The sequence below is a fragment of the Ranitomeya imitator genome, chromosome 2 (genome assembly GCF_032444005.1).
Source record: "Ranitomeya imitator isolate aRanImi1 chromosome 2, aRanImi1.pri, whole genome shotgun sequence".
NCBI lineage: Eukaryota > Metazoa > Chordata > Amphibia > Anura > Dendrobatidae > Ranitomeya > Ranitomeya imitator.
Genome location: NC_091283.1, coordinates 449,933,986 through 449,960,942, shown reverse-complemented (window position 1 = coordinate 449,960,942; position 26,957 = coordinate 449,933,986). Strand labels below are relative to the sequence as shown.

Below are 26,957 nucleotides of genomic sequence, written 5' to 3'. Positions count from 1 at the left end.
AACCATGTGATGACAGATGTCAAACCATGCTAGGGTTGTACAGTAATTTCATAAATAAGACAGAGCCAAGGACTGAAGAACAGTGACTAAGTGAATTTCTGGTTTTAAAGGGAACCTGTCACCCCGTTTTTTGAGATTGAGCTATAAATACTGTTAAATAGGGCCTGCGCTGTGTGTTCCTATAGTGTATGTAGTGTACCCCGATTCCCCACCTATGCTGAGAAATAACTTACCAAAGTCGCCGTTTTCGCCTGTCAATCAGGCTGGTCAGGTCGGGAGGGCGTGGTGACATCGCTGGTTCTTCCTCAGCTTTACGTTGGTGGCGTAGTGGTGAACAAGCAGCGCGCGATCTGCGCTGTAATACCTTGCATCGGTGGGGGCGGCCATCTTCCTGGGGCCGCGCGTGCGCAGATCGAGTGCTCTGCTGCACGGGGCTTCAGGAAAATGGCCGCGGGATGCCGCGCGTGCGCATTAGAGATCGCGGCGGCCATTTTCCCAAAGCCGAGATGCAAACTCGGCTTTGGGAAAATGGCCGCCGCGATCTCTAATGCGCACGCGCGGCATCCCGCGGCCATTTTCCTGAAGCCCCGTGCAGCAGAGCACTCGATCTGCGCACGCGCGGCCCCAGGAAGATGGCCGCCCCCACCGATGCAAGGGATTACAGCGCAGATCGCGCGCTGCTTGTTCACCACTACGCCACTAAGCCACCAACGTAAAGCTGAGGAAGAACCAGCGATGTCACCACGCCCTCCCGACCTGACCAGCCTGATTGACAGGCGAAAACGGCGACTTTGGTAAGTTATTTCTCAGCATAGGTGGGGAATCGGGGTACACTACATACACTATAGGAACACACAGCGCAGGCCCTATTTAACAGTATTTATAGCTCAATCTCAAAAAACGGGGTGACAGGTTCCCTTTAAGGACTTTCTGAAAGGCCCTCTTACTCTATTAGAAAGTAGATGCGGTAGGGGCCCATAACCATGCACATTACGACTCCCCGATCCCTAGGTTTTATCCTATCCCCCTATTAAAAAAACATGAATGCTCGGCTAAGCGCTGATGTCTATGGGAGAGTCGTGAAAGATTAGAGACTTTGAAGGAAAATAACGTCAGCAAAAACCAAAGTCACTGCTACATTATCAGACTGTGGTGAAGAATGCTGGATGGACACACGAGACAGTTGTCAGCCAAAAGCTCGTTCAGCAGACACCTCCCTCTCCTGCACCCTCATACACATGAATGCTGGTCCAACAGTTATATGAATTTTCAATGGGGAGAGGGAAGGTTATATTCCCCTGAAAACATAAGAATCAGGAGTTGAAATTCTAACTACCCATTCCTCCTCTCTTCCAACATCATCTCTAGGGAGAGCCAGGAGGCCCGCATATATATCCTATATGATGGTCATCTAGTGTATGGGGCCTTCAGACAGCCAAATACCATATGTCTAACATTTCAACAGGATAAAACTAGAATTTACAAGGATCGTCCTCACTGTGGACAATTCATTATGTTGGAAATGTCCTCTGAGGATAAGTGGATCATATTGTAATGTAAACACCACATTTAATGTCTGTGGAGTCAGACATGATATTTGAGGTCTCTGAAAGCTTTGAAGGGGCCAGTTTATGGGGAAATAAAGATAAGAACATTTATCGTGTTATACGACTGGCCAAAGGTGAAAATGGGTTAGCTGACTAATGGCCTCATCTCAGTTTTGACTACAATAACTCCAAGTCTGTATCTTGAGGGTATATGCACACGTTGCAGGTTTCCAGCGGTTTTTCAACGCAGAAACGCTGCAGATCCGCAAGTGATTTACAGTACAATATAAATCAATGGCAAAAAAAAAAATGCTGTGATAATGGTGCGGAAAAATCTGCATGGAAAATGCAGCAAATTCAAAAAAAATAGAATTAGACTTACCGGTAATTTGGTTTCTAGGAACCTTCCACGACAGCAGGATCGGAGGATGTCTCCCCACCCTAATAGGGGACAGGAAATCAGAGAGGTTAAATACCCTCCCCTTCCTGCAACCACCAGTGTTTTTTCTGGACACCGTAGCACGAATAGTTACCACTTAAGTGCAGGAATCATCCAATAAGAATATCAGATAGGGAGGGAAATTAGTGCTGTCGTGGAAGGTTCCTAGAAACCGGATTACTGGTAAGTCTAATTCTATTTTCTCCTGTCACCTTCCACGACAGCAGGATCGGAGTGATACCAAAGCCAATTTCTTTAGGGAGGGACAACAGCCTGCAGAACACGTCTGCCAAACGATAGGTCCCTATTGAAATTTAGCCTGCAATGCCTGGTGAATGTATGGATTGACGACCAGGTGGCAGCTCTGCATATCTGCTCAGACGATGCGTTCCCTCTCAGGATGTCGAGACTGAACTGGTGGAGTGAGCTTTCAGCGATGCTGGGGGAGCAATTTCCCAGGTTGAGTATGCAAGACAGATGACCTGTTTGATCCAGTTAGCAATCGTACTTTTAGCCGCTTTCTTGCCTTTATTCCGTCCTGACCACTGGACGGAAAGGTTTTGGTCTATCCTTCATCCCTCCGTTTGTTGGAGGTAAAAGAGGACCACCCTGCGGACATCCAGGGTGTGAAAGGTTTCTTCCTTCGGATTAGAGGGATTTGGACAGAATGAGGGTAAGACAATATCTTGACTTCTGTGGAAGTCAGACTACTTTCAGCATAAAGGCAGGGTCCAGCTTAAGGATTATGCTATCCATGGTTATTGCTAGGTATGGCTCCTGTACTGATAAAGCCTGTAACTCTCCTATACGCCTAGCGGTAGTGATTGCTACCAGGAAGACAGTCTTGAGGGTCAGGATTTTTAGACTGATGGCTGATAAGGGCTCAAAGGGGTCCCTGGTCAGACTATTTAGTACGAGGTTCAGATCCCAAGGAGGGGTCTGGACCTGGAGCCTAGGATGAATCCTAGCTGCAGATACCATGAAACGTTTAACCCAACGGTGGCCTGCTAAATCCTGATCAAAAAAGGAACTTCGTGCCGACACCTGAACTTTTAAGGTGCTAGGTGAGTCCTAACTCCAGTCCCTTCTGGAGAAATTCTAATATCTCAGCGATGCTGGGATGTAATGGATCAGGATTGTTTGAGGCACACCAGGAAGAAATTTTTTTCCAAACCTTGCCATAGATGGCATTAGTTATAGGTTCCCTATTTCTTTGTAGATTTTGAATGACGCCATCTGAGAGACCTCTAGCTCTCAGAATCTCGGCCTCAGTAACCAGGCTGCCAATTTCAACCTGTGTAGGTCTGGGTGTAGAAGGGGTCCCTGCTGAAGGTCTACTATCTGAGGTAGAAGTATTGGGCCTTCCAGAGACATGTCTGTTAGTGCGCCGTACCAGCTTTTTCCCGGCCACATTGGTGCTACCAGAATTGTTGTGACTTGATCCGCCCGGATCTTCTGTAACGTCCTTGGCAACATGGGAATTGGTGGGAAGGCGTATGATAGAGCAAATTTCCAAGGATGGGAGAAGGCGTCCCAGTCCCTGAGCCCCGCCTGAGAGGTTGAGGGAGAAGAAAGTGCTCGACTCCATGTTGGGACATCCCCATCTCTGGACTAGGGAAAGGAACACCTCTTGGTTCAAGGACCATTCTCCAGGATGGAAATCTTTCCTGCTTAGGAAGTCCACCTGGGCATTGTCTGACCCCTTTATGTGTACTGCCGAGATGGACAGGAGATGACTTTCTCCCCAGGGAAAAAATCCTTGCAGCAGTTGATTTCAAGTTGGTGTATTTCGTGCCTCCCTGGTGACGGAGGTAGGCCACCGTAGTTGTGTTGTCGGACATAATCCATACATGGTCACCGTGGATGAGGACAGATGCGGCTTTTAGCGCTTCCTCCACCGCTTTCAATTCTCTCAGATTCAAGGATCTGGACCTGATGCTTGGGGGCCACAACGCCTGAAAGTGGGAACCTTCTATTATGGCACCCCAACCTCTCTGGATCGCATCTGTTGTGAGTACCTTCAGAGGCCTTTGATCCCAGCTGACTCCTCTTTGAAGGTTCTGGGAGTTCAGCCACCATGAAAGGGAGGATTTCACGTGATTGGAAAGGGGAATCCTCCTGGTTAAAGCATTCTGGGGTCCTTTTGAATGTCTCAGGATGTGGGTTTGAAGGACTCTTGTGTAAGCCTGGGTCCAGGAGACTGCCTGGATGCAGGACGTCAACGAACCCAGGATTGACATAGAGTCCCTTAGGGTCGGAGAATTCTGGCTCCTGAACCTTGAGATCCTGTGGATGAGATCGTCCTGACGGTCCCTGGATAAGAAGGACATTCTTTCCCTTGAGTCCAGAAGAACTCCCAGAAATGTTTTCCTTGGCGATGGATGGAGGTCCGACTTCTCCAAGTTCGGAATCCATCCCAGTGACTTCAGGATATCCAGGACTTTCGTCACATCCTGATTTAAACGAGGGACAGATGGAGCGATAATGAGAAAATCACCCAGGTACGGGATGATACAGATCCCCTGATGCTGGATGAAGATCACGGCTTCTGACATGATCTTGGTGAAAACGTGTGGAGCTGATGAGACTCCAAATGTGAGGACGTTGAACTGATAATGGCTGGTTCGATGGTTCTGGGCCACCGCAAATCTGAGGAACTTTCTGTGGTCGGGATGTATCGGCACATGATAGTAAGCGTCCCTCAGATCCAACGTAGCCATTACCCAGTCCTGGCCAATCAGCGAGATTGCGGATTTGATTAATTCCATTTTGAATCTGTGGTATTTGATTACTTGATTCAGGGGTTTCAGGTTTATGATAACCCGGTGTTTCCCAGAGGGTTTTTTCACCAAAAATAGGTGAGAATAGTGGCCTTCTCCTACTTCCTGAGGAGGTACCCGGGAGATTGCCCCTGCCTGAAGCAGATCGAGAATATCTGCATTGAGGCATCTCCGAAGGTGTTGAGACTGTAGGGAGGTAATTGTTAGACGGTGAGGAGGAGGACTCTCGAATTCTAACCTTAAGCCTTCCCAAATGGTACGCAGGACCCACTGATTTGTGGTGATGGCCTGCCATTGGGAAAGAAAATCTGAGAGTCGGCCTCCGACCGGAGAGCAGTCATTGTTTCTCAGGGGTCTGCTGGGGTTGAGGAACAAGGATGTTCCTAGCTTTACCCCTTTGGGGTAACTCCACTGGCCCGATTTACCTTTACCCCTGTAATCCCTCTGGGGGGACCTGCTCATGGGGGAAGGGGGACGAAAAAAGCGTTTCCTCGAGCTTTTTTGCTCCGGAAGAGCTTTCTTTTTATCCGTAGCCTTGTCTAGGATGTCATTGAGGGCTGGCCCGAACATATGTCCCTGAAAGGGAATACCACATCATTTGGATTTAGAAGTTAAGTCACCTCCCCAGGATTTAAGCCATAGAGCTCTCCTAGCGGAGTTGGAGAGAACAGCGGACCTAGCAGCTACCCGTACAGACTCAGCGGAAGCATCCGCCAGGAACCCCGTTGCCTTCTGGAGTAATGGTAGGGAATTTAACCCCTTTCTGCCATTGGATGTACTACTCCGTCCATGTGGGGTGGGCCCTACTTCCCAAGGACGGAATAGTACGTCCAGAGCGATCAGCCGCGCTCACGGCGGGAGCACGGCTGATCGCAGCTGGGTGTCAGCTGACTATCGCAACTTACATCCGGCACTATGTGCCAGGAGCTGTCACGGACCGCCCCCGGCACACTGCGATCAAACATGATCGCAGAGTCCCGGCGGTATAGGGAAGCATCGTGCAGGGAGGGGACTCCCTGCGTGCTTCCCTGAGACCCTCGGAGCAACGCGATGTGATCGCGTTGCTGCGAGGGTCTCTTACCTCCTCCTCCCTGCAGGCCTGGATCCAAAATGGCCACGGGGCTGCATCCGGGTCCTGCAGGGAGGTGGCTTACCAGTGCCTGCTCAGAGCAAGCGCTGGTAAGCGTCCCTGCTGTGCCTGTGTGATCGCTGATCTGACAGTGCACAGCAAAGTGTCAGATCAGCGATCTGTCAATAAAATGTGATGCCCCCCTCCCCGGGGCAAAGTTAAAAAACATTTTTTTACATGTGTGGAAAAAAAAATCTAAAATAAATTTAAAAAAAAAATATTGTTCCAATAAATGCATTCCTTTATCTGAATTTAAAAAAAACAAAAAAACAATAAAAGTACATGTTTAGTATCGCTGCGTCCATAATGACCCGACCTATAAAACTGTATCACTAGTTAACCCCTTCAGTGAACACCGTAAAAAAAAAAAAGGCAAAAAAACGCTTTATTATCACACTGCCGAACAAAAAGTGGAATGACTACTTTCACACTAGCGTCAGCCCGTCGCAGTGCGTCGGGCCGACGTACCGACGCATCCTGTGACAACGCAGCACAACGGGGGCAGCGGATGCAGTTTTACAACGCATCCGCTGCCCCATTGTGAGTTGCGGGGAGGAGGGGGCGGAGTTCTGGCCGCGCATGCGCGGTCGGAAATGGCGGACACGCCGCACAAAAAACGTTACAAGGAACGTTTTTTTGTTCCGACGGTCCGCCACAACACGACGCAACCATCGCACGACGGTTGCGACGTGTGGCAATGTGTCGCAATGCATCGCTAATGTTAGTCTATGGGGAAAAAACGCATCCTGCAGACAACTTTGCAGGATGCGTTTTTTCTCCAAAACGACGCATTGCGACGTGCGTCGTACGACGCTAGTGTGAAAGTAGCCTAACACGCGATCAAAAAGATGGATATAAATAACCATGGTACCACTGAAAACATCATCTTATCCCGCAAAAAAACGAGCTGCTATACAGCATCATCAGTGAAAAAATTAAAAAAAAGTTATAGTTCTCAGAATAAAGCGATGCAAAAATTATTTTTTCCGTTTTTATCGTATAAAAGCGCCAAAACATAAAACAAATTATATAAATGAGGTATCGCTGAAATCGTACTGACCCGAAAAATAAAACTGCTTTATCCATTTTACCAAACGCGGAACGGTATAAAAGCCCCCCCAAAAGAAATTCATGAATAGCTAGTTTTGGTCATTCTGCTTCACAAAAATTGGAATAAAAAGCTATCAAAAAACGTCACGTGCCCGAAAATGATACCAATAAAAAACGTCAACTCGTCCTGCAAAAAACAAGACCCCACATGACTCTGTGGAACAAAATATGGAAAAATTATATCTCTCAAAATGTGGTAACGCAAAAAACATTTTTTGCAATAAAAAGCCTCTTTTAGTGTGTGACGGCTGCCAGTTGTAAAAATCCGATAAAAACCCGCTATAGTTTATCAAACCCCCCTTCACCACCCTCTTAGTTAGGGAAAAATTAAACAATTTAAAAAAATGTATTTATTTCCATTTTAACATTAGGGCTAGGGTTAGGGTTTGGATTACATTTACAGTTGGGAATGGGGTTGGGATTAGGGTTAGGGGTGTGTCAGGGTTATGGGTGTGATTAGGGTTAGGGGTGTGTTTGGATTAGGGTTTCAGTTATAATTGGGGGTTTCCACTGTTTAGGCACATCAGGGGCTCTCCAAACGCGACACGGCGTACGATCTCAATTCCAGCCAATTCTGCGTTGAAAAAGTAAAACAGTGCTCCTTCCCTTCCAAGCTCTCCCGTGCATCCAAACAGTGGTTTACCCCAACATATGGGATATCAGCATACTCATTACACATTGGACAACAACTTTTGGGGTCCAATTCCTCCTGTAACCCTTGGGAAAATATAAAACTGGGGGCTAAAAAAAAAAATTGTGGGAAAAAGAAGATTTTTATTTTCACGGCTCTGCATTATAAACTGTAGTGAAACACTTGGGGGTTCAAAGTTCTCACAACACATCTAGATAAGTTCCTTGGGGGGTCTAGTTTCCAATATGGGGTCACTTGTGGGGGGGTTTCTACTGTTTAGTTACATCAGGGGCTCTGCAAATGCAACGTGACGCCTGCAGACCAATCCATCTAAGTCTGCATTCCAAATGGTGCTCCTTCCCTTCTGAGTTCTGCCATGCGCCCAAACGGTGGTTTCCCCCCCCCCCCCACATATGGGGTATCAGCGTACTCAGGACAAATTGGACAACTTTTGGGGTCCAATTTCTTCTCTTACCCTTGGAAAAATAAAAAATTGGGGGCGTAAAGATCATTTTTGTGAAAAAAATGTGATTTATTTTTACGGCTCTGCATTATAAACTTCTGTGAAGCACTTGGTGGGTCAAAGTGCTCACCACACATCTAGATAAGTTCCTTAGGGGGTCTACTTTTCAAAATGGTGTCACTTGTGGGGGGTTTCAATGTTTAGGCACATCAGTGGCTCTCCAAACGCAACATGGCGTCCCATCTCAATTCCGGTCAATCTTGCATTAAAAGTCAAACGGCGCTCCTTCCCTTCCGAGCTCTCCCTTGTGCCCAAGCAGTGATTTACCCCCACATATGGGGTATCAGCGTACTCAGGACAAATTGTACAGCAACTTTCGGGGTCCATTTTCTCCTGTTACCCTTGGTAAAATAAAACAAATTGGAGCTGAAGTAATTTTTTTGTGAAAAAAAGTTAAATGTTCATTTTTACTTAAACATTCCAAAAATTCCAGTGAAACACCTGAAGGGTTAATAAACTTCTTGAATGTGGTTTTGAGCAACTTGAGGGGTGCAGTTTTTAGAATGGTGTCACACTTGGTTATTTTCTATCGTATAGACCCCTAAAAATGACTTCAAATGAGATGTGGGAAATGTTACTTATTAAGTATTTTGTGTGACATATCTCTATGATTTAATTGCATAAAAATTCAAAGTTGAAAAATTGCAAAATTTTCGCAAAATTTCCATTTTTTCACAAATAAACGCAGGTAATATCAAAGAAATTTTACCACTATCATGAAGTACAATATGTCACGAGAAAACATTTGTCAGAATCACCGGGATCCTTTGGAGCGTTCCAGAGTTATAACCTCAAAGGAACAGTGGTCAGAATTGTAAAAATTGGCCCGGTCATTAACGTGCAAACCACCCTTGGGGGTAAAGGGGTTAAAATTTCCTCCCTAGATGTCCCCTGAGAAAGGTGATTTTCTAAGGTACGTAATCAGAGAAATAGCGATCTGGCAACACATCTGGAGGCCACATTTGTCTTCAGCAGATTAGTAGATGTGTCCCAGGATTTCCTTAGTAAGCGCTCAGTTTTTCGATCCATAGGATCTTTGAGCTGCGAGGAATCCTCGAAGGGTAGAGCAGTTTTTTGGTCACCCTGGACACCTGCACATCTGCCTTAGGCATCTCCCATAAAGAACAGTCCCCTTCCAGAGGTAAACGATTCTTCAATTCTAATGGGACACTCAAAGCTTTCTCAGGTAGGCCCCACTCATGAAGGATAAGGTTTTCAATATTCTCGGGAATAGTGAACCCTTTCGGGGTCCTAGGTTTTAACCCTCCAAACATGTCATCCTGAACGGAATGACTTGCTACCTCCTCTTGCACCCCCATGGTGCCCCTCACCATGGAAATCAGATCTTCCATATCTTCGGAAGAGAAGAGATATTTTTTGTCAGTTTTGGGTTGGAAGTAGAACCCTCATTCTCCCAAATGTCCTTTGAACCTGAGGTATGAATCTCGCCCGAGTCAGATACAGTAGGAGCCATCTTCCTTTTCTTAGGAGGAGGCGGCTATGGTGTCGGGGCCTGAGACAAGGCTGTCAGAGGATTGAATCTCTTGTTTGATGAGGGTTCTGATGCTGTCCAGGAGGGAAGGCTGTTCACTACGCATCACTTCATTCATGCATGGTTGGCAGAGCTTTTTCTTATAAGCTGAGTGAAGCTTGGTCGCACATGTACCACACTTGCGGCTGGATCTTTTAGGGGCAGAGACCTTGTCTCCCTACAAGAGAGAGAAAGGCTGGACCAAGTCATTTAATAAAAAACTGGACAGCAAGGGACCTCATCCTCTACTTACAGTAGGAGGGTGAACGCTGGGCTCTGCAGAAGCAGAGTGCAGGGGTTTGCCGCCATCCATAGGGTCAGTCAGTCAACGGTCAGAAGGGACACAGACAGAGGCCTTACCTGGAGGCTTCCTCCGACCAGGAATATATACACATCGAGGTCGCCGGCTAATTCCACGCTCCTCCTCCCAGGGTCCTTAGGGGTGCTGCAACTGAACCGCCTGTCATGGCTGCCACAGGCTTGGAACGCCAGTCGGAGCGCACGCAGGCTCCAGAGCATGGAGGCTTAGACCGGAAGTTCGGAAGCGTCACTTCCGTTGCGCGCTGCGTGGCCCCCAGCGGCAGCGAGGTGGGAGGAGAGCCGGGGAGCTCAGGAGGACCCCGGAGAGGTTCACCGCCCTGCTTTGCCCCACTAGGAGGCGCAAGAAGGGCGGGATGGAGGGTCCCAAGTCACGCAGTGCATGCGGTGATGGGAGCAGTCACCGAGGAGGAGAGCGGAGTCTCCCGACCTCAACTGCCCAGCTATTCAGGTAACACTGCTCCGACCACCGGCCACGGCAGCACTATCTGAGAACCTCTTAATACCCCATAGGGGACAGGAAAAACACTGGTGGTTGCAGGAAGGGGAGGGTATTTAACCTCTCTGATTCCCTGTCCCCTATTAGGGCGGGGAGACATCCTCCGATCCTGCTGTCGTGGAAAGTGACTGGAGAAAAGGACCATGTCAATTCTTTTTGCAGATCTGTTGCGTTTATGCACCCATTTCATAATAGAAATCTGCAGGGGTGAAAAAAAAAGGAAAAAATCTGCACAAAAATCTGCAAGGCGTGCACATAAAAAAAAAAAAAAAAAGCGCAGATTCTGACCTGCGTTTCCTGCCAAGAAATGCAGAATCTGCACAGAAAATTACACAGTCAAATCTGCAACATGTGCATAGAGCAACAATTATTGCAAGAGAGCTAGCCTATCCAATCTTCCCAGTGCAATACACTGCACCGTAGTTACAGACGAGTGTCAAACAACCGCCACCCTGCAGGATACGGCGGCACACAATCACCATCCTACGGGATGTATCATCGCACAATCACTGTTGTAGGGGGATAAAATGGGACACTTTGCTTTGAACTTGAACTTCTGGTTTTTAAGTACCGGTACCTTCTGAAAAGCCATTGAAATACACAGTATAAGGGCTCATACTCACATGCAAGAAACTGATGAGTCCCGCACATCAATACCCGGTATTCAGGAGCAGAGTGTGCGGCTGCATGTATTGCAATGCAGCCACACTCTCCAATCTGAGTGCCGGGTGCTGCGCCCGGTATTGACGTGCGAGACTCATGCGAGTTTCTCGCATGCGAATATGAGCCCTTAGATACACATTCCCAGCTAATATGGGACTTTCTTCATTTGAGTGTCAGGTACAAGATTCTCTAGTCTCAAAGATTAAGGTGCAGAGCATTTGGCTCTCAAAGGGCTCCAAGGTACGACGAGAGGAGAAAGTGACCAAAAAGAATTGCGTTTCTTGATAAGTAGCACATTTGTGTATGAGGCTACGTGCACACGTTGCGGAAAGTCCTGTGGATTTTTCTGGACTGATTTTGGTAAATCAGCAGGTAAACCTCACTGCGGATTACCGCGGATTTCACATGTGGTTTTACACCTGCGGATTCCTATTATGGGGCAGGTGTAAACCACTGCAGAATCCGCACAAACAATTAACATGCTGCGGGAAAAAAAACGCTACGTTTCCGTGCGTTTTTTTCCGCAGCATGTGCACTGCGGATTTTGTTTTCCATAGGTTTACATGGTACTGTAAACTCAGGGAAAACAGCTGCGGATTTGCCATGTGTGCACATAGCCTTACACAGCCCAATTCTTTTCAATGGAAAAATGTGCAACTGTTTCCTAGTTTTTAAGGTTGAAGGTAGACAAGTTGATTGAGTTCAACCTACAGCCCAACATGTTGATCCAGAGGAAGGCATCGCTTAACTTAAGGGTTTATGTACAAGTTACAGTCATAAGGTTTTTGCCGCAAATTCAGAAAATTAGGGCAAAAAAAATGCCACAACGTGAGCGCAATATGTGAATAAGATCTAAAACAATCTTGGGCTGTCCTACTCATATCTTCCAAAAGTGATGGCAATATTTATGTAGTGCACATGCTAAGAGGTATCATGGCCAGATGGAACCACACCCCAACATAGTGCAACGCCCTGCTAATGTTGGCAGCCTCCAAGCCACTCTGCTGCATTATCAGACTGTGAATAAAGCTGTTCACACACAATAGAAGGCCGTCAGCTATGTATTCATTCGGTAGGCAGCCACCTCTCCCAACTCCCTTATACAGGAGCGCTCAGCAGAGCATTTGCTTTCAGTTGAGAGAGAAGTTTAGCTCTCCCTGAAAACATAAGAATCAGGAGTTCAAATGACAGCTGCCCGATCCTCCTCGCCCTCAACATATCGGGTGTCAGGAGGCCCCACACACATCAAATGGTTGTCTGACGGTCATCCAACGTGTATGGAGGCCTTCATTTGCCATAGTCCTAACATCTGAAAAGGATAGTGCCCCTGCACCGAATTGGCTATTTTGGAAAGGTCCTCTTAGGATAAGTTAGCTACAGCCGCAATCCACATACTGCACACAACTCCATGGATGTTTTGCACTGCAGCTAAATAGTTTCATTCAATTAGTAGACAGTGCAGCCAAGGGTTAAGATATCCTGCACCGAAAGGTATGAACTGCTCCTGCCATAGAGCTAGCCTACTGCATCACCATTACAAATGAGTGGGGAACAGTGGCTGCTCTGTGGGGTATGGTAGCACCCAGCGATAGATCTACGGGATATGGGGTCTCACAAGGGCCACACTATGGGACGACGTCACAACGATACAGGGTGCTAAAATGAAAATGGAACGTGAGATATTGGGTCATCCCCCCCCAAAATAAAAACCATCAGAGGAAAAGTAGAATAGAAACACATCACGCCCACAGCCACCCTGTCCGCTGCCCCACGACACCCTCAACGCCCCGTCCGTCAACCCCACACACACCGTCACGCGCTCCCATGTGCTGTCACACCACCATTTGTGCCCCCCATACATTCCCTGGCATTGACAGCCCCCCCCATTCAATGACAACACCTCCTCCCTATTTCCCACATACACGGTGATGACTAGTTGCTCTACAGTGCCGACTATGCTCTCCCCCCCGCCTGGCAGTGACACTGACAGCTCCTTAATGACACCCAGCATTGTCACTTCCCGGGATGAGAGACCACACCGCGCCGCCCCCGGGCAGGACAACAAGCAATGCCCGCCGCCCTGGTGAGGGTCAAGAGCACGGCCATTCCCCCAAACTCCTCATAAAACCAGCCCCGCACCCGCTCCCTCCTCACCCTGCCCGCCGGGATCCATTGCTTCGCTGACCGGAAGTTGCTTTCTAATTTGGGGCGGGGCTAATTGACGGAACATTAACAGCTGAAGCAGTGTCGCATGTAAATGACGTCATGGAGGAGCGATGTCGCCGAGCTGGGAGGACAGACGCCATTGTCTTGGTTGCAGGGGGCTCACAAACATCGTACAGCTATTACACCCTGCCTGCTGTAGTTATTTTTTGTATTTGCTAAATTCACTTCTGGCTTTTAAAACGCTGTTTTTGTATTTTTCTAAAAATCCTCTGTGTCACACCACCCTTAGAGTATAGGTGCACAGGACATCTATTTCAGGGGAATATCACTCCTAAACCCACCTGGAAAAAACACCAACTAAACTTTCATGAGTGATCATATGTATTTTTGTCTGACAAATCCTTGTAGTTCTTACGTTCAGCATTTCTAAATTCTGACAACACTGCTTCAGGCTCCCAAAGATGCAAAAAGAAGTGACCGGACCGTTCCCCAGGCGTTTCCACTCTGAAGACGCTCCGTATTTTATAATACAAGTCCATGGAAAGCCTGAAAAGACCCCATTGTCGCTGCTTCAAAAACCCCAGGGGTCTCGTTCTTGTTGAATGGTGTTAAATAAAAAGTCTGTAAAACGGCAGTAAAAATAATGATGATCCAACGAGAGACAAAAACAGCATCAAAACTGCGATAAAAACTCATGTAAAAAGCTGCACTCAAAAATGCAACAAAAAATGCAAGTAACGTAATTTACATACTGAGTTGTTTTCCGGCACTATGGACTATGGATAAGGGACTTCTGAAACAATAACGGTCTCTATTTCATATACAATTATACACAAGATGGTGGGAATTGCGCTGTCATTTTACCCGACATTGTTTATGATTTATCCTGTTGCTATTTTGGATGGGGGAACTATATGACGTTATAAAGTATGGCAGCTAGCTCTGATACCAGACCAGATGGTGGAAGTATCTGACACTATAGTGGTAGCAAATCGCAACCTGGAAAGCTTCCAAACTTCCCTCTCCTATCCACTACTATGGTACCATCTGATACTATACTGGATGGTGGAAATTTCTGTTATTATACTGAATAGTGGAAATTTCTGATACCAGTTAGATTGGCGGAAATATCTGACACCAGACTGAATGGTGGAAATCTTTCATACCATCATTAGTAGGTGGAACTCTGTAATGTGGATCATTCCCTTAGCATATACTCTAAGGTTGGGGTCACACTTGTGTGTGTAATGCGAGAAACTCAATACCCGGCACTGCCGCCGCTACTCGGGACCGGAGGGTGCGGCTGCATGTATTTCTATTTCATAAAATCCCCTCCACTATGCTGTAACATCTGGACACTGCGGACTGGACGCTGCGACTGCATGCAGCGTCCAATCTGCAGTACATCCTGAAGGTTTCCTGACAGTGGAGACATAGCCTTAAACTTCTTTCCCACTTTCTATTTGTGTAATGTTTTCATTTCAGGCTAGTGTGCAATAGGGTGATTAGGACACTGACGGTGAGCGATGGCGCCACGGTGTACAAATTAGGGTGCCAAACTCCGCTATCAGAAAGGGAGAAATTGTTAGGTCGGCGTCACACTACCGTAGAATATGGGCGAGTGCGATGCGAGAAAACATCGCATAGCACTCGGCCCAGTGTTAATCTATGGGGCAGCTCACATCAGTGTTTATTTTCTTGGGCATATTCAGTGTGTGTGTAAAATCGCTGAAATTGTCACCGAGACTCGGCCAAGACTCGCCAATGCAAGCCTATGGGTGCGAGAAAAAAAAATCTCACAGCACTCAGCCCATGCGAGTGCTATCCGATTTTTACTCCCTAGTCTCCTTTGAAAAGCCGGCAATTCATGTGCCGCATACAGTAAAATCACACTAGCAGGTTAGAATAGATATATACACATAGATATATAGATGTCAGTGGCACATATATATATATATATATATATATATATATATATATATATATTACATAGATGGAAGAAAAGCCGGCAATTGATATGCTGTGTACTGTAAAATCATTGCAGGAGCCGACCGGATAGAAGAGATGGATTACATACAGTAAATACAAATAGAATAGGTAGATATACAGATGTCTGTGACAAATACAATTAGTACAGTGTGTGCAGCTTACTGTACATGTATTTAATTCATAAAAAGATTATTTTTGGAGAAAAATGGCGTGGGCTCTCGCACAATTTTCCTAACAACCAGAGGGAAAGCTGACAGCTGGGAGCCAATGTTTTTAGCCTGGGAATGGGGTAATACCCATGGAGCTTCCCAGGCTATTATTATGAACTCACAACTGTATACTTAGTCTTTACTGGAATTAAAATGGGGGACCCTAAAAATAAATGACATAGGGTCCCTCTATAATTAATAACCAGCAAAGGCTATGCAGACAGCTGTGGGCTGATATTAATAGCCTAGGAAGGAGCCATGGATACTGCCTCCCAAGGCTAAAACATCAGCTCTTGCCTGCCCCGGAAAAGGCACATCTTTAAGATGTTCCAATTCTGGCACATAGCCTCGCCCTTCCCACTTGCCCTGTAGCAGTGGCAAGCATAGTGATAGTTGGAGGGGGGTTGATGTCCCCTTTGTATTGTCAGGTGACATCAAGCCCCAAGGTTAGTAATGAAGAGGTGTCAATAAGATTCCCCCATTACTAACCCCATAGTCGACTTGTATGAAAACACAGACACCCAGAAAAAGTCCTTTAATTGAAAGAATTACACAGGCTCCTTTAATAATCTTAATTAAACCATACTTATGACCATGCCCATTCCCCCGATGCCCTTGTCTTCTGCAAAAGAGTTTACAAAAACAAACAATATTCCTCACCTTTCCGCAGAGATGCTGCTAATCCATTTGTCCCACGATGGGTCCCACCGTGTGCTCAGTGTCTCCCAGTGAACTCATATTCCCAGGGCACCGTGAGCATAAGAAAGTTCTCCTGCTCGTGGTGCTGTCAAACAGGTCCTGCTAGTTCACAGCTAATTAACACTCTTCACCTTTGTGATGTCAGTGCGAACGCCGTTGGAAAATTTCCCGCGTAGGGGTGAAAGCCTGACGCATATACAATACAGTGAAAAGCCTGAACATAAGAATAGCAAATCATAAGAAGTGCTTTAGATATGGAAAATCCGCAGGCAACATAGGCATCTTTAGTGCAATTCCGTTGCGGAAATGCATTAACAAATGTTGGTAAACCGCACATGACTGTATCAATACCAAACAGAGACAAAAAAGTAATAAAAATGTGATAAAAACGTAAGTAAACTAATTTATCCAGAAGGTGCAGAAATTCAACATCAAAAACTCACCAAAATCTCATCATGGGAATGTAACCTAAGTGTAGGGTCACGCGACAATTTTCTCCACATCTGAAAAGACAGTCCGATTATTTGATCAGATTGGGTTCCGTTTTTCTCGGAGTTGGAGAGAAAAAAAAAGTTTCTCCATTATGTCAGTCCGAGTGCAGTCTGATGTTTTTACAGAGACCCATACACCTGGCATTGTCAACTTTGATCCGACACTCGGCTCAATATTGGACAGGTTACCAATTTTTTCCTTTGACCACGTCTTTGAAAATCACGGCTAGCACTTGTCCAATTTAAATGGTCGTGTTCATGAGCCCTGCTCTGCTATAGGAACCTGTGTCATCTGGACAATTATATATCTAATAACTGACAGAAAGCAGAGACCGTAAAATTAGCGATAATTGAAGCACAAAAAGGCAGTCTTTTCAAGCTATTTATGGCAGAAAAAAAGTAGCAAATTGTCAAGTGCCCATTTTCTACACCTTTTTCTCTATTTACAACGCACTGGAAACTTTGCTAAAATGTGGATGGGGACGATTTGCTATAATTTACATCAGAAGCCTAGATTTCAGTTTTGTTTGCACGAATGGTCCGACACTTATTAACCCTGCTGTTCTGTTCGGTCTGGGGAGACCTATTTTGAACTTTGGTATTTTTTGGGGTGTTCAAGATGCGGTTCTGAAACTTGTGGTTGATTGACTTAAATGAGGATGGGTCGGTCGGCCACGGGTTTCAGAGCCGCATCTTGAATATTTTAAAGAATATTGAAGTTCAAAGTCGGTCATTTTTGACCAACAGAACAGCAGGGTTAACCCCTTCATGACCCAGCCTATTTTGACCTTAAAGACCTTGCCGTTTTTTGCAATTCTGACCAGTGTCCCTTTATGAGGTAATAACTCAGGAACGCTTCAATGGATCCTAGCGGTTCTGAGATTGTTTTTTCGTGACATATTCGTGTTAGTGGTAAATTTAGGTCAATAAATTCTGTGTTTATTTGTGATAAAAACGGAAATTTGGCGAAAATTTTGAAAATTTCGCAATTTTCACATTTTGAATTTTTATTCTGTTAAACCAGAGAGTTTTGTGACACAAAATAGTTAATAAATAACATTTCCCACATGTATACTTTACATCAGCACAATTTTGGAAACAAAATTTTTTTTTGCTAGGAAGTTATAAGGGTTAAAATTTGACCAGCGATTTCTCATTTTTACAACGAAATTTACAAAACCATTTTTTTGAGGGACCACCTCACATTTGAAGTCAGTTTGAGGGGTCTATATGGCTGAAAATATACAAAAGTGACACCATTCTAAAAACTGCACCCCTCAAGGTGCACAAAACCACATTCAAGAAGTTTATTAACCCTTCAGGTGCTTCACAGCAGCAGAAGCAACATGGAAGGAAAAAATGAACATTTAACTTTTTAGTCACAAAAATGATTTTTCAGCAACAATTTTTTTATTTTCCCAATGGTAAAAGGAGAAACTGAACAACAAAAGTTGTTGTCCAATTTGTCCTGAGTACGCTGATACCGCATATGTGGGGGTAAACCACTGTTTGGGCGCACGGCAGGGCTTGGAAGGGAAGGAGCGCCATTTGACTTTTTGAATGAAAAATTAGCTGCACTCTTTAGCGGACACCATGTCACGTTTGGAGAGCCCCCGTGTGCCTAAACATTGGAGCTCCCCCACAAGTGACCCCATTTTGGAAACTGGACCCCCCAAGGAACTTATCTAGATGCATAGTGAGCCCTTTAAACCCCCAGGTGCTTCACAAATTGATCCGTAAAAATGAAAAAGTACTTTTTTTTCACAAAAAAATTATTTTAGCCTCAATTTTTTCATTTTCACATGGACAACAGGATAAAATGGATCCTAAAATTTGTTGGGCAATTTCTCCTGAGTACACCGATACTTCACATGTGGGGGTAAACCACTGTTTGGGCACATGGTAAGGCTCGGAAGGGAAGGAGCGCCATTTGACTTTTTGAATGAAAAATTATCTCCATCGTTAGCGGACACCATGCCGCGTTTGGAGAGCCCCTGTGTGCCTAAACATTGGAGCTCCCCCACAAGTGACCCCATTTTGGAAACTAGACCCCCCAAGGAACTTATCTAGATGCATACTGAGCACTTTAAACCCCCAGGTGCTTCACAGAAGTTTATAATGCAGAGCCATGAAAATCAAAAATAATTTTTCTTTTCTCAAAAATGATTTTTTAGCCTGGAATTTCCTATTTTGCCAATGGTAATAGGAGAAATTGGACCACAAATGTTGTTGTCCCTTTTGTCCTGAGTACGCAGATACCCCATATGTGGGGGTAAACCACTGTTTGGGCGCACGGCAGGGCTCAGAATGGAAGGCACGCCATTTGGCTTTTTAAATGGAAAATTAGCTCCAATCATTAGCGGACACCATGTCGCGTTTGGAGAGCCCCTGTGTGCCTAAACATTGGAGATCCCCCACAAATGACCCCATTTTGGAAACTAGACCCCCAAAGGAACTAATCTAGATGTGTGGTGAGCACTTTGAACCCTCAAGTGCTTCACAGAAGTTTATAACGCAGAGCCATGAAAAAAAAAAAAAAATTCTTTTCTCAAAAATGATTCTTTAGCCCGCAATTTTTTATTTTCCCAAGGGTAACAGGACAAATTTGACCCCAAAAGTTGTTGCCCAGTTTCTCCTGAGTACGCTGATACCCCATATGTGGGGGTAAACCACTGTTTAGGCACATGCTGGGGCTCAGAAGGGAAGTAGTGACTTTTGAAATGCAGACTTTGATGGAATGGTCTGCGGGCGTCACGTTGCGTTTGCAGAGCCCCTGGTGTGCCGAAACAGTAGAAACCCCCCACAAGTGACCCCATTTTGGAAACTAGACCCCCAAAGGAACTTATCTAGATATGTGGTAAGCACTTTCAACCCCCAAGTGCTTTACAGAAGTTTATAACGCAGAGCCGTGAAAATAATAAATACATTTTCTTTCCTCAAAAATAATTTTTTAGCTCAGAATTCTTTATTTTCCCAAGGGTTACAGGAGAAATTGGACCCCAAATGTTGTTGTCCAGTTTCTCCTGAGTACGCTGATACCCCATGTGTGGGGGTAAACCACTGTTTGGGCACACGTCGGGGCTCAGAAGGGAAGTAGTGACTTTTGAAATGCAGACTTTGATGGAATGGTCTGCGGGCGTCACGTTGCGTTTGCAGAGCCCCTGGTGTGCCTAAACAGTAGAAACCCCCCACAAGTGACCCCATTTTGGAAACTAGACCCCCCAAGGAACTTATCTAGATATGTGGTGAGCACTTTGAACCCCCAAGTGCTTCACAGACGTTTACAACGCAGAGCCGTGAAAATTTAAAATCATTTTTCTTTCCTCAAAAATGATGTTTTAGCAAGCAATTTTTTATTTTCTCAAGGGTAACAGGAGAAATTGGACCCCAATAATTGTTGCGCAGTTTGTCCTGAGTATGCTGGTACCCCATATGTGGGGGTAAACCACTGTTTGGGCGCACGTCGGGGCTCGGAAGTGAGGGAGCACCATTTGACCTTTTGAATACAAGATTGGCTGGAATCAATGGTGGCGCCATGTTGCGTTTGGAGACCCCCTGATGTGCCTAAACAGTGGAAACCCCTTAATTCTAACTCCAACACACCCCTAACCCTTATCCCAACTGTAGCCGTAACCCTAATCACAACCCTAACCACAACACACCCCTAACCACAACCCTAACCCCAACACACCCCTAACCCTAACCACAACCCTAATTCCAACCCTAACCCTAAGGCTATGTGCCAACGTTGCGGATTCGTATGAGATTTTTCAGCACCATTTTTGAAAAATCCGCGGGTAAAAGGCACTGCGTTTTACCTGCGGATTTACCGCGGATTGCCAGTGTTTTTTGTGCGGATTTCACCTGCGGATTCCTATTGAGGAACAGGTGTAAAACGCTGTGGAATCCGCACAAAGAATTGACATGCTGCGGAAAATACAACGCAGCGTTTCCGCGTGGTATTTTCCGCACCATGGGCACAGCGGATTTGGTTTTCCATATGTTTACATGGTACTGTAAACCTGATGGAACACTGCTGCGAATCCGCAGCCAAATCCGCACCGTGTGCACATAGCCTAATTCTAAAGGTATGTGCACACGCTGCGGAAAACGCTGCGGATCCGCAGCAGTTTCCCATGAGTTTACAGTTCAATGTAAACCTACGGGAAACAAAAATCGCTGTACACATGCTGCAGAAAAACTGCACGGAAACGCAGCGGTTTACATTCCGCAGCATGTCACTTCTTTCTGTGGATTCCGCAGCGGTTTTACAACTGCTCCAATAGAAAATCGCAGTTGTAAAACCGCAGTGAAATGCGCAGAAAAACCGCTGTAAATCTGCGATAAATCCGCAGCGGTTTAGCACTGCAGATTTATCAAATCCTCTGTGGAAAAATCCGCAGAGGACCAGAATACGTGTGCACATTCCTACCCCTAACCCTACCCCTAACCCTACCCCTAACCCTACCCCTAACCCTACCCCTAACTCTACCCCTAACCCTAACCCTAGTTCTTACCCCAACATTAGTGGAACAAAAAAAAAAATTCTTTATTTTTTTTTATTGTCCCTACCTATGGGGGTGACAAAGGGGGGGGGGGGGTCATTTACTATTTTTTTTATTTTGATCACTGAGATAGGTTATATCTCAGTGATCAAAACTCACTTTGGAACGAATCTGCCGGCCGGCAGATTCGGCGGGCGCACTGCACATGCGCCCGCCATTTTGGAAGATGGCGGCGCCCAGCAAAGAAGACGGACGGACCCCGGGAGGCTAGGTAAGTATAAGGGGTGGAGATCAGGGCACGGGGGGGGGGGCGTCGGAGCACGGGGGGGTGGATCGGAACACGGGGGGGTGGATTGGAGCACGGGGGGGTGGATCGGAACACGGGGTGGGGGATTGGAGCACGGGGTGGGGGATCGCTGTGTGGGGGGGTGGATCGGAGCACGGGGGGGATCGCTGTGCGGGGGGGGATCGGGGTGCGGGGGGGTTTGATTGGAGCACGGGGGTGTGATTGGAGCACGGGGGAGCGGACAGGAGGACGGGGGAGCGGAGCACAGGACGGAGGGGAGCGGACCACAGATCGGGGGGCTGGGGGGGCGATCGGTGGGGTGGGATGGGTGCACATAAGTGTTTCCAGCCATGGCCGATGATATTGCAGCATCGGCCATGGCTGGATTGTAATATTTCACCAGTTTTTTAGGTGAAATATTACAAATCGCTCTGATTGTCAGTTTCACTTTCAACAGCCAATCAGAGCGATCGTAGCCACGGGGGGGGGTGAAGCCACCCCCCCTGGGCTAAACTACCACTCCCCCTGTCCCTGCAGATCGGGCGAAATGGGAGTTAACCCTTTCACCCGATCTGCAGGGACGCGATCTTTCTGTGACACAGCATATGCGTCACAGGTCGGATTGGCACCGACTTTCATGACGCATACGCTGTGTCACAGGTCGGGAAGGGGTTAATAAGCAAAAAAAAAAAAAAGTTGCACTCTGTAGTTCTAAAGCATGTCAATATGAAATATATGAAATATTAATTACAATACTGCTTCTGGAAACTAGGAAAAAACTGAGAAACGTAGCACATCATTTGGCCAATTCATGCATGCCCAGCAACCAACGACAAGGTGATCTCAAACTGCTGAGTCTTACGTGTCTAGTGTGAATACCTCTAGTTTGAATTCCTGGGTAAATGTGGACACCTGTCTTCAAAGTCTGAATTTATGGGTAGGTAGGATCCTGTTGCAATTAAAATCCACCACATGCTGAAGGGTAGAGGGCTTGGTCAGAGAGCTAATAAACAAATGACAAAACACTGGCACTTCCAAGCTAGTATGAACAGGTGCATACTAGGCGCAGCCACCTCCAAATATAATAAACAAAAAACTATATTCTTTTGTTTTGTCTTACAAATTTATTAAGGTACCCTAATAAATTTGACTATCCTCTCCGACCTTCTGTTTAAAAAGCAAGTCTTAATACATTTCCGCAAAATGTTATTAGCTACTTTCTTAACTTCTCAGCACACAATCCTCTATCTTCATTAACTTTAACAACCGGAAAAATCTTTTCACATGTTTAGAACTTTTCAGTCTTGACACTCCTTCACATTCTTTCCTTCCGGCTATACAAATGACATTTCTGAAGTTTTTCCTGTCATACATGTTTTTAAGTGATTGAGGAAGATTGCATGAAATTCTGTTATGTAACCTTAGAACGCCCTAAGCATTTCACTATGAGAATCCAAGGCTGATTTTCCATATCCAAGGTTTCCTCTTGGTGCAGACACGTTATCAATACAGTAGCTACAATCTGTCTTTACAAAAAAAAATACCAACTTTAACCACTGGGGGGCGTCAAAGCACAAAGAATGGTGTAACATGGCTGCACAGTCTCTGTCACATCTTTGGAAGCTCAGTTAAAGGGATATTCTCAAGTATAGAAGATATCCCAACGAATAACTTAAAGGGAACCTGTCACCTGAATTTGGCGGGACTGGTTTTGGGTCATATGGGCGGAGTTTTCGGGTGTTTGATTCACCCTTTCCTTACCCGCTGGCTGCATGCTGGCCGAAATATTGGATTGAAATTAATTCTCTGTCTTCCGTAGTACACGCCTGCGCAAGGCAATCTTGCACCTTGCGCAGGCGTGTACTACGGAGGACATAGAATGAACTTCAATCCAATATTGCGGTCAGCATGCAGCCGGCGGGTAAGGAAAGGGTGAATCAAACACCCGAAAACTCCGCCCATATGACCCAAAGCCAATCCCGCCAAATTCAGGTGACAGGTTCCCTTTAATGATCACTAGGGTCCGAACCCTAGCACCCCCATCGTTCCAAAGCATTGGGCCCTGAATGGGGTCGTGTGAATGGATCGGTGGTCAGTCATGCTCATTGCAGCTCTGTTCAGTCTTATAGGCGTGCCGAGGACCAACTAAGCGCAGCGCTCGGCTATTTCCGGCGGTCCCATTAAGAGTGAATGGAGCAGCAGTGCGTATCATTGACCACCTCTCCATTATCTTAAGGCTATAAAGCAACCCAGTTTTGGGGATTGGAGGGGGTTGATTCAATCGGATCACCAGCGATGAGCAAGTTATCCACTATCCCTTGGATAAGGGGATAACTTCCCAACTAGACAATATCCCTTTAATTAAAAAAAAAGTCATTATATGGGTTAAACTAACATTTTATAAAAACTACTTAGCTTGATAATAGTAGATCAGATAGAACAAACTACACTTGTCATTTCCAAATTCTGCCTCCATTTGTCCCAATTTTCTGCAAGGATTGATGTCGCTGCCATCTTTAACAAATTACGATGGTTCTTGCAAGCGGCACTGGAATCAGATTTCTTTAAAACTTTGTTAAGACAATTAAAAAGTATAAATATGTCAGTTTGGTCATCGTTTTCCTAGACAGTGGAATTTGGGGGGAAGGGGGGTGACTTTAGTGGCTTTCTTTTTTTTGTAGCGCAGATCCAATTAAAAACATGATCTACACTTGGTCTTAGAGGACTAGACAAGAGTGCACGCTTATCAGTGAAAAATATTTAGAATTGAGAGTCCTCAGTGGTTGATACCTTTTAATGGCTAACCAAAAAGATGGTAACACAAATATTTCTAAATATTTTTCTATCTACTGGCTAACATGTCACCAAAATATACATCATTCCTATATCATTTATCAGTGAAAATTTAAATTGTATTGCCCCTTGTGGGTGATCCCCCGATTGCCTTGAGTCTGGCTTCAATGTTATTGCTTAGAAAGTCTGCATTTAGGCCACTGTGCTGGAGGAATTTGGTAATAAATGGAGACCATTCAGCTGAGTGTCCAGAATTACGTGTGCAAGAATATGAGGTTGGAGGCTATGGAAGAAGAGCTGACACTCTCATTCCTGTACAGATATAGGAGGCATGAATTACTCTGTCACCGTTGGCAGTACAGTACAAGGGTACAGTTGTGCTCAAAAGTTTACATACCCCGGCAGAATTTGTGCTTTCTTTGCCTTTTTGAATATGAATGACATTTATTGCCAAATTACTGTGTTTTTTCTTTTTAAATCATAATGATAACCCACAACATCCAGATGAACCTGATCAAAATTACACATACCCCATTTCTTAATACCGTGTATTGCCTCGCTCTAACATCAATGACAGCTTGAAGTCTTTTGTGGTAGTTGTGGAAGAGGTTCTCTATTTTCTCAGATGGTAAAGCTGCCTACTCTTCTTGGCAAAAAGCCTCCAGATCCTGTAAATTCCTTGGCTGTCTAGCAAGAACTGCGCCCTTGAGATCTCCCCAGAGTGGTTCAATGATATTGAGGTCATGAGACTGAGATGGCCACTCCAGAACCTTCACTTTGTTCTGCTGTAGCCAATGACGGGTCGATTGGCCATGAGTAGAGAAAATATTTGGTGTTATCATTCATATTCTCTGAAAAAAAGGCCAAGAAAGCAAACATTCTGCCGGGGTATGTAAACATTTGAGCACAACTGTATGTACACACCAAGTCTTATTTAAAGGGCCACTGTCACCCCCTCCAGCCGTTATAAACTAAAAGAGCCACCTTGTGCAGCAGTAATGCTGCATTCTAACAAGGTGGCTCTTTTAGTTTTAGGTTCAAGTATACCCCAAATAAAGCGTTTTTATACTTAGCCACAATTCCTGTCTCTAGCCAGGGAGGCGGGTCCCCACTCCCCAGCTCTAACCGCTCCTCTGCCATCACTCCAATCTTCCTGCGCTTTCGGCGCCGCCCCCTCAGCGCTGTGTACGTTTCAAAACCGGCGCCTGCGCAGTGTACTGCTGTGCTGCGCAGACGCAGTAAGCTCTGGCCGTCTGACGTCCCAGCCAGGCTTGCTGACTGCGCCTGCGCGGGCATTGCGGCCAGCCACCTTTGGAATCCCCGCCCCGCACTGTGTTATGCATTATGCACAGTGTGGGGCGGGGATTCCAAAGGTGGCTGGCCGCAATGCCCGCGCAGGCGCAGTCAGCAAGCCTGGCTGGGACGTCAGACGGCCAGAGCTTACTGCGTCTGCGCAGCACAGCAGTACACTGCGCAGGCGCCGGTTTTGAAACGTACACAGTGCTGAGGGTGCGGCGCCGAAAGCGCAGGAGGATTGGAGTGATGGCAGAGGAGCGGTTAGAGCTGGGGAGTGGGGACCCGCCTCCCTGGCTAGAGACAGGAATTGTGGCTAAGTATAAAAACGCTTTATTTGGGGTATACTTGAACCTAAAACTAAAAGAGCCACCTTGTTAGAATGCAGCATTACTGCTGCACAAGGTGGCTCTTTTAGTTTATAACGGCTGGAGGGGGTGACAGTAGCCCTTTAAGAGGGCGAACCGATGTGTCTTTCAAGAGAAAGAGGCTTCAGGAAACGCTGCCATTTTTTCCACTCAATTGTCTTTTTAGCATTTTTATTTGTCGATTCATGTGCGCTTTTTCAACATTTTTGTCCGTCGACATTTTTTTTTTTTCCAGCGTGTTTGCAGTGTCCTTATTTTGCAAGGGTTTTCTGGAATAATTTTCTTTAACTCCATTTAACAATAAAGAAACCTGATCTTTCGGCCTATCTCCGGTCTATCGGCCTAGCCGACCGCTGTGCTCTGCAAACGACTTTCCACTAACCTCTGCACTAATCTGTACCTCCAACTCCCGACTACAAGACTTCTCCCGTGCTGCGCCAATCCTCTGGAATGCTCTACCCCAAGATATTAGGACCATCCACAATTTGCATAGTTTTAGGCACTCGCTCAAAACACATTTGTTCAGAGCGGCCTATCACATTCAGTAATCAAAGTCATGTTATGTTTGTGTGTGTAGCCCATTCACTATCTCCATCTATCCCTCACCCCCTGAAGATGGCTGGACCATCATTGTAAATACATCATTGTAAATACACACCTGTACTTTGTATCTCCCCCTCATTGTAGATTGTAAGCTCTCACGAGCAGGGTCGTTTTATTTCGCTTTAATTATTGTATTGTTAACATTGTTACTTATGACTGTTGTGTTTGAAACTGTTAAACTGTAAAGCGCTGCGGAATATGTTGGCGCTATATAAATAAAGATTATTATTATTATTATTATTATCTTTCAAGTAAAAACACTGTCAGTGTGCGCAAAAAGTCACCCGGCATCTTTTGAGCTTTCCCATTGACTTGTATTATGTATAGAGCATCTTCAGAGCAGAAAACGCCCTGAGCATTGCACGTTCACTTCTTTGCACCTTTG

General features: G+C 45.8%; 1 protein-coding gene across 5 annotated transcripts in view; it reads right to left on the bottom strand.

Moving 5' to 3' along the window:
- TPD52L2 (TPD52 like 2) overlaps positions 1–13,379 on the bottom strand; it is a 56,332-nt gene extending 42,953 nt beyond the window's left edge. For 4 of the 5 annotated variants that reach the window (XM_069751077.1, XM_069751080.1, XM_069751079.1 and 1 more), the window contains exon 1: positions 13,325–13,379. In XM_069751077.1, the coding sequence (XP_069607178.1) occupies positions 13,325–13,343 (19 nt within the window). In that variant the 5' untranslated portion in view covers positions 13,344–13,379. The remainder of the gene's footprint in view (positions 1–13,324) is intronic. The other variant, XM_069751078.1, reaches the window with a different exon arrangement.
- Positions 13,380–26,957: the final 13,578 nt, after the last annotated feature.